The 13,417-nt window shown below is 36.2% G+C and overlaps 1 protein-coding gene across 1 annotated transcript in view; it reads right to left on the bottom strand.

The window, feature by feature from the left end:
* The window catches only part of CACNA2D3 (calcium voltage-gated channel auxiliary subunit alpha2delta 3), a 463,311-nt gene that overhangs the window by 161,995 nt on the left and 287,899 nt on the right, over positions 1-13,417 (bottom strand). Inside the window, exon 12 of the mRNA XM_059823195.1 lies at positions 5,238-5,316. Within this exon, the coding sequence (XP_059679178.1) occupies positions 5,238-5,316 (79 nt within the window). The remainder of the gene's footprint in view (positions 1-5,237; positions 5,317-13,417) is intronic.

The raw sequence follows: 13,417 nt of genomic DNA, 5'->3' as shown, positions 1-13,417 counted from the left end.
CAGAAATTCAGAAAAATTAAACAGAACCACAAATAGACTAATCAGCCTTTTGCCTTCCTTCCTCCATCTTAGACTAGTGTACAATGGCTATAAGTGAGGACTAAGACACTAAAAGGGAAGAGACACAAACTCTGCTCATTTCCCTGTAGGAGATTTAAAGCGGGGGACCTCCACATATGTTCATCTTGCCTTTCTCTTTTACCAAACACATAATTTCAGTTGTCCCCATGGACAAGTATTTAGTTGTCCTTAAAGAGCAGACTTAGTTACTGTTTTGTTTCAGTGTTTTCTATGCAATCTTATTTGTTGTATTGAGCTCATGTACTCTCTAATGCATGTTATGCCAGTACTTGCACTTCTCTTACAACAGTGTGTAAAATTACAGTTAGAGCAGAGATCTGCTTGCACTGAGTAGTGTACAGTGAACAATAGGACAACACCTGCACTTAAACAATATATATATGAGCATATTAAATAATGCCTGAAAAGTCAGAAGAGATTACCTACTTGAAAAAAATGTATTGTATCTAAGGTGATAGAAAGGTCTTTTTTAATCAAGCAGTATTTTCTTACCCATACAGGTTGAAATCACAATTAGTCAACACTTTTTAATGTCATACTTCATTAAAAACAAAACCTTAAAGACTCATTTAAGAAGCTCCTGCATGTCTATGCCTGGAAAATTCTTTAATCACAGCCTATAAATTACCTTTATGATAAAGAATACCTTGCTGTAAAACGAGCATGTGTTCTGATTGCCTCCTGAAATGTTTTTATGTCAAGTTTTTTAGGTGAAAAAATTTAGCTAGATTACTCAAAAAGAAAAATAAGAAACAGAAAACAGAACCCCATCTGAAAGACTTCAGTGTTGTGCCGCACAGGTTTATTCATGTTTCAAGACACTGATAATGCTGAATATTTTTTTTTCCTTTTCTTTTCTTCTTTTCCTTCATTTAGAAGAGATCCATCTGGACCAGAGACAGCCAACATGAGCAGACACACCTATTGAGCACTTATTTGTAACTATTCTTCATATGAATGTGTATTACATTAGGTATTTCTCTTTGTAGTATTTCTGAGAATGCATGCTGTCATATCACAACTTACACAGAACTCTCCAGGCAGCATGCTACAGACAAAGTATTTATTTCTTGTTGTTGTACTTGCAAACCATATCTCTAAACTGCAGAATAGAGTTTTTAGCCTAAATTCTTAAGACTAGAAGAGATAGTAAGTCTGAATCAATTTCTTATAAACTTAGCGAAGAAATAAAGGTTTCACAGACAAGTGAAAATTTGTGACTACCTCGAGATTGGAAGAACTGACATTGAGCATCCCATTTGGAAGCAACCGGATGGTAAATCAGGACATGTATACTGGCATGCGTGTAGTTGCAGGCTAGCCATACAGTGCTCCTTGCCCAATGAGTAGACCGCTAAAGAAGTCAAGTTTAGCAAGTGGAGAAGAAAGGGATTAGTGGGAAAAAACCCTATTTTTTTTATCATATCTTTGTTTCACGGATTTATTCATATATCAGGCTGCAACAGATGAAAAGTTGAAAGAAAGAGTGTGTTAGAGACTTCATTCCTTTTAATCAGGTTGCTTCAAATAACTGAGTTTAGTGAAATGTAAAAATTGCTACTAAAAATATCTAAAAGACAAGACTTAGATGAAGATGGTGTCATACGACACAACCATATGGATTCTCTCTAGGTTTTTCGTAATGTGATCTCAGGGGTGGGTTTCATTTGTAACTTCTGGGAAGAGTTCCTTTCTTGCAATGAAGATTTTGTCTGCTTAATCTCCTTATAAATATAGTTTGTGCTTTTGTAGCTCACATTAGAAAAAGCTACAATGATTTTACAGTTTCTGTAACTCATGTAATATGAACAATTACCTATCTTCTGTGAATTTATAGTTCATCTATTTACTTTGTTTCTAAAAAAAGCTGTTTTCCTCAAGTTTTAGCTTTCTTACAACAAAGTAAAAGGAATTGCAAAAGTTACATGAAAGGTATTTCCCATATTTTTAATGGTTGTTCGAATATTTATTTTTCGAACGTGTCTTAATGGGAAAACTCTACCAAAAGTTACTACACTATACCTAGGGACAGCATTAGGTAACATTCTCTTAGTTAATTTTCACTATATATTTAGACTTTTTGATGATTCATGTATTTGTGGCTATGTGTAACAAATGCCAAACCTCACAAGAATTAGCTTCCTACACTGCTAAATTTATCTCTCTTATCTAGAGATCAGAGATACCCCATGGATTTAAAAACCTTACTCTTCCTATATCAAGGTTTAATCATCAGATAAAGACATGCTCTGAAGTTCTTGAGCACAGCTGCTGAGGCCATGTAAGCAATAGCAGCAAACCCATGCTTAAATTTTTGCATTCTAACACCTGCTTCTCAGCTCCCTGGTGTGTAAATTATGCCATTATGCATTTATGACCCTTACAGTCAGCGCTACTTTTTTTCCTCCCCAACAGGAAAAAATTCATGAAGGAAATGGGTAAGATTTGATAATGAGAAGTGTGAGATATGTATAATAATGTGGTTAAAGACAGACACTTATGCTCTGCAAGTGGGCAGCCTTTCCATGTAACACAGTCCTTTCAATGTTTTTGGATGGCTTGCTTTTCTCTTGTTTTCTCATAACTTTTCAAAATGCCTCCAATGGATTTTCACATGGACTGCAGTACTTTTCATTTTCTGGACACTGTGCAAAATAGATGCAATATTCTTGCAGCTAATAAAATATCAGAATTAAAAAATCTTCTTTGGGTAGGGGCTAAGGAGGGAATTCATTGTTTCACTGCAGCTGTAAAACTCCCATGGAGAATACCCCCCCCCCGCCCCGCCCCCCCAGCTAAGAGGCCTCTCAAGCAGGTGAACAGTATCTGTAACTGGCTGCCTGCCACCCCCCACAAGAGTCCACTGTGCCGGAGGTGCTGGGGTCATGCTAATAATGGGAATGGATGTGACTGGGGCTTCCTGTATGCAGCTCTCCTCTGCTAATACAATAGTCTATAAACTGCTACAGCTGGGGCACAATTTGCCTCAGGGCTGATCTGTCCTCTGCTGGCTGTTAGAGAGCCACTATCAGACCTCTGATATACAAAGCATTTTTCTCTACATTGCTTTCTCAGCCTCTGCTCCTTTGTACTGATGAATCCTCCTCTTGGTCCATTTTACAATATGCCAACCACAGTGATGATCCGTAACAAAAATTTTAAAAAATAGTAATAATTAAAATTACTAACACAGTAGACAATTTTACTGAAAAAAATGTTTAAACCTGGCTGTTTTGTTGGTAAGTAATGCATTAACTCCCCTCTTTATCTTTACAGCTTTCTGCTGGAACTGATTGCTGAGGGAAAGGTAGTGCCTGCTTACTTTAAAATCTGGCACATGCACGCTAAGCACTAGGAAGCTTTTACCTTTGTTCACTTCAGAATCTTAGTAAATCTTTATTCTTTTCCTTTATGTGCACTTGCTTATGATACAAAAGAGTAAATCACTGCAAATTTCACAAACCGCTCTAGAGGGACTTTGGGGTTCTTGAATGTTTTAATGTGTTTAAAATGGTTTGGTGTTTTGCTTCATTAACCCAACTCCCTCTAGATATGCCCTTCTTACACATAAAAATGTAACAGGAAAACATGCTTAGGGTTTTTCAAAATTTCACCATGAGAATCCAGAAGCTAAAGAAGTTTTGCAAGGTGGTATGAATTTCCCCTGTGACCCATTTTGAAGGAAAGGACTGCTGTCCACAGTCCAGTCAGCTGGAAACCCTGCAAACAGCCTTCATCTTTGTTGTGCTTCCAAGGGGAAAATCACTGCAAGAAAAATTGATTTTAGGGTCATTGACCCCCAGTGACAACAACACACTTTGGCCCACCCATGCAAGTAGTAAACTGCAGTCCAGCCACATTCAGCCAATCTTTAGACCAGCTTTACTGCATCTTTTCATCTGTTGTGCTGTAAGCCTTCATTTCACTAAAAGAAAATGAGCGAGCTGTAGCTGAAAACTGTAAGAAAAAGTTCTAAAATCCATACTGGCATAATGACTTATGCTGTTTCCAATTGTGATTTTCAAAGCTATAAAAGTATTTGATTACTGATTAGAGGTAGAAGATTTTTGCATTGTAAGCTATCAGAGAGCAGGTATTGTAACTATTAAAACATTTATAGAAGAAACAGTCATTAAGCTGTTTAGTTGATTCATCTGAGTAAGATTCTGACTCAAAGAAACATGGCTCTGAAAAGAACAAAGTAGTCCTGAAGAATGACAAAGGTGACCACTTTTCCCCCTCTGGGAATAAGGAAGACGTGGACCAGATGATCTACACTAAGGCAGTCTCTATTGCCTGGTCCTAATTTCTGAGTTGCTGTACTTAGATCTTTATGAATCTGTAGTGCTGGGCTAAAAAGCTAAAAGATTTTGTTGATTAAATTGTCTTCAAAAAGATGCTTCAAAGGATTCTTATACTATTATTTAAACTAAATTATGGTGTAATATTAGCTGATTAAGACAAGACTTCAAACTGAGTAATTTCCATCAGCTGGACATAACAGTAGTTAAAGAAATAATGACTAAATGGATAGCACCTGATGCAATTCATCATAATGTAATGTGGCACAACAGAAAAAAAGAACTTCTTTTTTTCCAAGAGGAAAGGAAAAGGAAAACCTGAAGATTAATTAGAGGGTTTGGGTTTTTTCTGAATCATTCTTACTTACATTAGTCAATCCTTTTACTGTAGTATCTCAACTTCTTACATGTTTTAATGCTCCTTCCTTAAAGAATATAAAACTGTTTTTTCAATTACACTGTCAGTTCCTCAAGGGACAGGATGTCTGCTGTTTTACATACCATGCCTAACTCAACAGGACTTGTACCCAATGTTCTTAGGAACTTAACTCTGAGTAATAATAGTTATAATAGAACAAATGCTTTGAAATTAAAGTTTGCGACCAAAATTTAATATCACATAGTTTAAAAGCTTCATATATATTTTAAGAAAAAAAATACATTTCAAATTGGTTTTTTGCTTTTTAAATTGTATGCTACAAGAGAAATGTCTTTTCCTTTCCTGGAAAAAAAAAACAACCCATCCTCTCTGATTAGTTGCCAGTGACACTGTATCTGTAGAAGGGTCATGATATGCAGGAAGGCTCAGTAATAAGGTTTTGAAAATAAGGCTTTCACAGTTGAAGGTTAACTAACCTTTGTTAGCACAGGCCATCCATTTCAGGTTATCAGCAAAAGCAGCTTCTCTTCCAATCAGATAGGTAAAAATACGAACCTGAAAGTACAATGCAAAAGATCAAGTCAATTAATACTGCATTTAAAACTTATACAGTAGAACTTCAGATACAGATGTGTAATTCATATCGATAGACCCTTTTTAAGAAAGTATTACTGATTAAACAACACAATAGGTTTAAAAAAAAAATCTCTGCCAGTAATGTCTTCACGACAGGATGTAGTTTTTGTTCTATGTAACAGAATGTCTGATCTCTTTGGATGTTTTTAATATCTGACATTTAACTAAAGTTATGGTTAAATGGTTAAAGTGTGAGAATAAACTAAAACCATTGGGGTACAAGGCAAAACTGCATGTTTCGGACAAATCTGTTTTACACTTACGAATTCAGAAAATTGCTATGGTGTGGAGGAAGAGGCACTTAAATAGCAAATACTTCTGTAGATAAAGGATCTGAAACACCAGACAAGCAAATTCCCCTCAGTTTTCAAGGTTCATATGACACAGTATCTTTATCAACTTAGAGACAGGTACCCACAGGTGGCACTTGTGCCATCAAGTGATAAACAGCAGAATCATGTGCAGGGTTGCCACATTTCCCAGACAGAAATATCTGTGCAAAAAGCTATGCAGCTGGTCTATGCATGCACATGCACACAGACATACACACAGAGGTCTTCGTCCAGAAATCCTAGAAAATTGCCGCTTTCCTTAAAATTCTGCCCAGATAAAATTTCTTGGTAGAGAAGAAGGGCATACTTTGGAAATGTATGGATGCAGGGTAGGCCTTGATAGATTCTAAATGATAACACTTGTTTGTCTGGACTCCACAGTTCCATGGTATAATACTTATACCCAAAACTGCATTTTTGAGCAGCTTCAGACAGCTGCCATTTAGAAAACAAAGGACAATTTCCAGTGAAATATTTCCCTCTTTACTACACCATTTTCTCAGTTCTTTCTTATCAAATAGAGATAGGTTCAGGGTTGTGTTATTTTACAAGCCTTGAAAACAGCTGCAAATTTGTCCTCACAGTAGACTGATGACAGCAGTTTCTACCTCATACCTTCTGCTGTCAACCCCACTCTATACATGGGAAACTACAGCAAAGATAATTGAGTGGGTTTTAGCTAGATAAACAGGGAATGGGAAAGGAGCATGTTGTCTAGAGCTTCCTCTACCTCATTAATACACGTTCGCGCAGCACTCGCAGCCCCTCTGTTCAGGCTGGGTCTGTAACCACTGGCGCGTGTGCTGAGCAAAGAAATCACTGTCCTGGGTCCCAGCACATTCCATCTAGAAATCCCACACAGTTCCATATCTTCTTCATCTACCACCTGATATAGCTGGGTAAGATGAAGCACAGTGAGCCTCACTTGATCCGACTAAGCTCCCTGCAGGAGAATCAGGAGTAGCACCTGACAGCTACAGCTAAAGCCCATATTCTGCCCACTGTAGCCCTTGCCATGATAAGGCTTATGCCTCTCATTCCATGTGCTTAAACTTCCACAACCATTTTCCTAATGATTTGTCCAAGCACAAGAGGCCAAGTGCATACAGGCCATATTAGCAAGACGAATACAAGGTGATTATTCCCCTCTATTCCATTGTAAGACCACATCTGGAGTACTGAGCTCAGTTTTGGATTCCCCCCTACAAGACAGACACTGACATACTGGAAAGGACAGACTCTTCTTGAAGGGGGACTCTAAGAGGACAACACAGCAAGGGACAAAAGTCAGAAGAAGGTCCTAAACAATTCTGATTTGATATAATGAAAACCATTTTTATCATGAGGGTGATAAAATATGAGAAAACACTACCCAGAGATGTGGCAGAACCTGCATCCTGGGAGATATTCAAAATCTGACCAGACAAGTTCCTGAGCAGCCTGATCTAACTTCACCTGCTCTGAGCAGAGCGTTGGACAAGATGATTTTCAGAGGTCCCTTCCAATCTAAATGATTCTATGAAATTAGCAATATTTTACACAAGAGATTAAAAATCTACTGATTTTCTAATGAAATAACTTGTCCTACATTTTGTGGATTTTGAAGAAAAACAAATAGATTAAGTTAGGACTGGAAATTGACAATTTGTAGCTGCAAACATGGTGCTATCATTATCTATGAGAAGAAAGAAAATTATGAACTCCATATTGTAACACTAAAAGTTGTAACTAAACCCCCCCATCAGATCGTTTTATCTTTTTATCAGTATACTTAATAGAATCATCATTATCCAAGCTTTTTACAGAAGCTCTGTTATCATCATTAAAAAGCTGTACACAACGAAATATGCTCCAGAATGTTTTATTCAACAGCTAATTGGGTCTCACATTCACAAAATAGACACGCTTAAATTACACAGAAAGCTAATTACACAGAAAGAAATGTCATGATGTGAGAAGTTTGTGAAGACCTCTAATTTAATTCATTTGCAATTAAAAAAATAATCAAATAATTAAATTTCGTATAGTTTTTTCAATTAGCACTTGTTTTCTCACTCACAGTGAGATGAAATTATTTGTCATATATACCAACTTTATATTAAGTTCCCATAGGTTTTTCTCACAGAAGTTTTAAAATGTCTTTGAAAGTTTCCCTCTTTACTGTCAGTTGTGATACTATGTTCCCTCACTGCCCTTTTGTCCATTTTCTTAATGGTCAGATCCTGTTTCTAGGCATACATGGTGTTTTGCATTATTATCACGCCTAGAGACCACGTTTCAATCACAAAACTTTCCCCAGTCTTTCAAACATAAAATGTACATAGAACTCAATCATGATTTATATAGTTTAAAAAGTATACACACTGATTGTGTAGCATTGTTAATTAGTTTGAATCAAACAGTACACATAATCCGACTCTAAAGAACACAGCATTAAACAAAAGAATGGTAATTTTATGCTTTGTTTATGGCTACAAAAAGCATTAATAAAGAAAATCTTTATTCTCTTAACACAAGTGAAAGGGCACAGTGAGATTTATACCCTCAAAATACAGCATAAATCACTGTCACAGTTTATCTTCCTGAAAATGATACTCGAATGTAGCCTATGATGAGACTAAATACATCCGAGAGATTTATATTTAATGATCTGCTTTAATCTATAATAAATCAAACTACATTGTGTTCCTAATAAAAGGAGACCAGCCTTATCTAAAAGTATGAGCAGTAAGCATGATAATAGACATAGGCAGCAAACTAACTGCATTAAACCTACAAAAAATAAAATTTCATTGGTATCATAGATCATCATGAGGAATGAGCTGCCTCTGTGATATTGTTGCAAGGATTTTAGTGATATTTTTCTGACTACATTTTATACATATAGTTTACTTGTTATCTGCAGTTGCACTAGAAGAATATTTTATCTTAAAAGTACTACTAATTGTTTGGCATTACTTGAAAAAAAAAGCTATAAAGTAGAGAGTTAGCACTGAAGATGAGTGATCAGAGTTTAAGTGCTGCTTTCTTTCCCTGTCCCAATGAGTTGTGTATTTTTCTCTACGCTCTTTTCACTGAGCATGTTGTATAAATGATGTTTACCAGTGTCAACATGAAGTATAAAATATTTTATAAAATGAAATATAAAGGTAGACTATAATTTTAAAATACCATTTCTATAGGGCTCATTACTTAATAGAATGACTTATTCATAGTAGCTTCATAAGAAAATAACGATGTAAGGTCACAGGAAGGTATTTTAGTTAAAAATAATGCCACTGATACAGTAAAGTTTTTCTTTTACATTGACCTTAAAGATACATGAATAGGTATTATGAATATTGTTTAATACACCAGAATAGTGAGAAAAATCCTCAAAATCAGCTCTGATGGCAAACAATTCTGATTATGGCTCTACTTCTAAAAGTTTCATTTGATCAGTTCATTGAACCCACCAGTGTAAACTTAATTCACTGTGAGCTTGCAGTGGGAAACACTCATGAGTGCCTAACCATTCACTATAGAAGTAATTCTACAAAACAAATGCTTGCCATATTATTTTCTGCTTTCAGAGATCACAGCAATGACTTAGGTAATAAATTATTAGAACTGAAACTTGCCTGAATAAGTCTACATTCTAAATTCCATTTTTCAAAACAAACTTCGATCTACATACCTTTTATGCTAGTTTTACTCTTCTGTATAGGTATTTTGTGTAATAATTCTAGATGTGCTGGTACCATCCATGGTATAATACCAATAAACAGGAACAAAGTTACTGTGGTCATATACCTGTTTTCTGCATCTACATAAAAATATAACTAAGTCAATATTATATTAAGTACTGCATTAATTTAGCAGGATGAGTTCAAATTACTTCAACTTCTGCATGTGGACAAGACCTATGCAGTGATGGGCTATGTATGTGGCAAAACAGGACACACCACGTCATAGTTACCACTGAAATTGTCATTGTAAATTGCCTGGACATTAGGTACCAGATTTGATATCCATCCATATTCTCAGATACCATGTAAGGTAAATGTTGTTAGTAAAACAGTAAAAACTCCTAACAGTGACCACCAAATTTTCTTCTTAGTATATCGGAAGTAACTGAATGGAAAGTGTGTCAGAGCAGTTCTGCTCTGCAAAATGATTGCATAAAATGTCTATTTTATTCAAACAATTCAGATACAGCACTAATATTGTATAGTCTACTGTTAAAAATATATAATACTGAGGCATATGATTGAAATCTCTACAATAGATGAGGAAGTATAAAGTGTGTCTCATTCTGTGGTTTATATTGGACCCTAAAGAAAATAACACAATAGAAACTATGAGCTTTAATAAGTATTATACACTATAGACACATATATACACTGATACACCTCTATCAGTATCTTATGGTACAACACAATGTTAGGACACTAAAAATTCTTTCAAATCCATATGAAGAGAACATTTTAGTCAAGGCAGACTGAATAAATTCAGAGTTGTTACGGGCCAGTCCCAGAAGATCCAGTAACAATGTTTACATAGCCTACCTATGCTCTGGCTAACTGAGTATAAGCCAAATGAGAAAAACACCTTTCAATATCCAAGTGCTGTGACTGAATCAAGAGACCATTTTCATCTGAGAAGGAATCTGCATCAGAGGGTATAAGTACCTCTCTGAAAAAGCCATGACAGAAAGAGAACCCTTCAGTTCTGGATAATTTTGAAAGCTTTGTAAGATATTTTAAAGAGATACCTTTCAATGTCTGACCTGTAAAATATGATATCCACTATAATAAGGCTTAGCATGAATATTCTCAGGCAGAAGCACTAGTTTTGAATTGTTATATCCTATCTACAAGAGTGAAAATTGTAGATCTTGTCAGATTCACTGAATGCAAAGCAAAGCTTATTCCAAGAGTGAAAACTTTAATCTTTGGAACTATACTTGCTATTCCTGCACAGTATGTAGCCTCCTACAGATATGACATAGACTACTATTTTTTTAAGCCAATGTTCACAGAAAATGGAGTGAGAGCTCCACAGTAACATTACAGAAACTGAAAGGACAGCGGAACTAGACTCCCTAATAGAGCTTATGACTTTCACACTTCATATTTTTCTACATTTTTCTAAAGCCGGTATTGAATGGCAAAGAATACCATTTGAGATTGATGCATTTTAATTATCTTTAAAACAGCAGCTGTAGAAACCTCCCATGTATTACCTTGTTATTATGTCTCATTCCTGACCTAGAAGGATCACCTCTGTGAAAGAGCACTCCATTCAGTTACTATTCTTACTAAATGATTGCTGCATAAGTTCAAACAATTCTGAACTGTAGAATCGTATTCATATTAAGCAACAGACTAATTTCAACAGTGCATTTTATGATGGTCAGCTTCTACGTGCAAGATTGTGGATTCTGGTCCAAATCCCTAGTCCATAGTGAGCTAGCAAGAAGAAACACAACATGTCAACAGTTGTCACAAGTCGTGTTGGTAACTAACCCCACGTATACAGCAGAATTAAATAATATTAAGGCATTGAATGACCAAGCTCAGCAGTTCAGATAAAACTGAACACAAATCTTACACTGAGTAAAATACTTAATTCAACAGTAGATTTAACTACATATATTATCATTATTTTTAACTTGCTTTCTCTCTGTTTTTCCAGTCTATTTGTTTTACACTCTTGTTGCTTTCCCTAGGCACAGATCATGGTTTGGATTACACAGGTGGTTTGCTCTCTGTTCTTTGTTGCATCCCCTCAAATTTTGAAAAATAAGAGAGTACGGTTAGTAAGTTTCTTGCTTTTACAGCTAGGGAATATTCTGAAGCTTGAACCTTTAAACTCTGGACAGACGGCTTATATAAAATCTCAGAGATGCATACACTCAACCATTAGTGAGGAAACCTAAGAATGATGATTTAAATGACAGCTATTTCAGTGCTAACCACTTCATCTGAAATATCCACTTAACAGTTTCATCCATTATGCATGGTCTAATCTGCAGTCCCTGAACTGTCCTCACCTCTGAAACTTCATTTAACTAGCAGCATAGCAAAGAAACTAGGGACCTTCTTCTATCTATGTTAAGCAAGATGAGTCAATCTGCAAAATTCTACACACTGGAACTGTGAAGTCATATCTTCATGCCAGACAGCTGGTAAAGTAGTATTTCCAGAGACTTAAAATACCATGTGGGAGGGGAAATGGGACTTCTGCTTGCAGCTGACAGTGCAGACCTCTGTTTGCAGCTGCAAACTATTTCATGGACACCTTCAGCAAAATAGTCTTTACTTTCTGGCTCAGCAAGAAATAAAAACAGTCCTGTGGCAAGAACTACAGAATTTAAGTTATACGTGGGATATAGGGATGAAATTTGAGTCTCCATAGTTGTAAGTTATGGTGGTCCAAGAACACCCCAGATAGTCTCTACATAGATAAGAGAATGGCCTGATTGGGAACAGTGGATCAATGTGGGACTAAGTGATTGCCTGAACTCCTAAGTAGCCTCACCACAAAAAATTGTCACAGGAGCTCTCAAGGTGGGAATTTGGGACAGTCCTGGAGGTTTTCCTAGGCAACTCATGCTGTAGCTAGACCACCTGATAGGCACTATTTGTGTACTTCAAAGTGTTAATTAGCTACTTGGTTGGAGAATCTGGCCATCCCAGCAACTTCTTCAGGCAATTCCTGCTGTAGAATTGACCAAACTGTGTAGAGAAAAGTTACTTGCATAGTGGAACGCCTGAGGAACAGTCACATAGGAGAGTCTTTTGAACATACTTAAGATAGTTAGGAAACGTCTTGTACATATTTTAAGATAATAAATAACACTGAATCATTCCTGTGGTGGACTAGTGATATACAACCACAGGCCAGCTGGAAATAAAGATTCAGCAGAACAGCAAATCAGACCATGTCACCCAATACAGCCAAAGACACTGTTGCAAGGACCCTTATCATCTAGACAGCATGTGACCATCCTGTTCAAGAAGCTTGATTTCCCACTTGAGTATTATCCTATCCAAAGACTCCCCAAATGGTTTAACGTTCTGGTCTTTGCAACAGTCTTAATGGTGCACTGATAAAAGCACTTTGATTTTCATTTGATCAACAGCTAAGAAAATGACAGTAGGAGCAGATGAGACCAGAGCTGGTATAGATTTGATTTACATGCTGTAATTCAAGATTCACAAAAGCAATTCTGTAATCTTGCACTTGTTAATAGAACTTTTCAAAAAGAAAAATCACTGGTCTCCCTTAACACATTTTAACCTGTGCTGTGTACTGTCATCTGAAAAGTGAAGATGGGTATCCGGGGAAAAAGGGGACACATTTTTGTATTGACATTTCTTTTCCTACTCTGACTAAATACATTAATGTGTTATCTAAAAGGCACTGAACATTTACACAAGTTAGTATACAAAAAAATATATTGAAGTGTTTATCTTTGATTAAAAGCAGAGCAGAATGATTAACAATTTTCATTAAGAGGTGGTGCCACTCCTCCAAATACAACCCCAGAGCTACATTCTCAAAGTCTGTTGCTGACAAAAAGCAAAGGTCTGGTTCACTCTCTTTGAATATGGCTAAGAGAGCACATGGGAAGAACACAGGGAAACTTAATAGAGCTTAAGGTGAAAAGAAAAATGTTAATTTTTAAATTCTCATGTGCATCC

The sequence above is a fragment of the Gavia stellata genome, chromosome 12 (genome assembly GCF_030936135.1).
Source record: "Gavia stellata isolate bGavSte3 chromosome 12, bGavSte3.hap2, whole genome shotgun sequence".
In the NCBI taxonomy this organism is placed as follows: Eukaryota; Metazoa; Chordata; class Aves; order Gaviiformes; family Gaviidae; genus Gavia; species Gavia stellata.
Note: the sequence above shows the minus strand (reverse complement) of the source record. Positions and strands in the feature narration are given on the sequence as shown.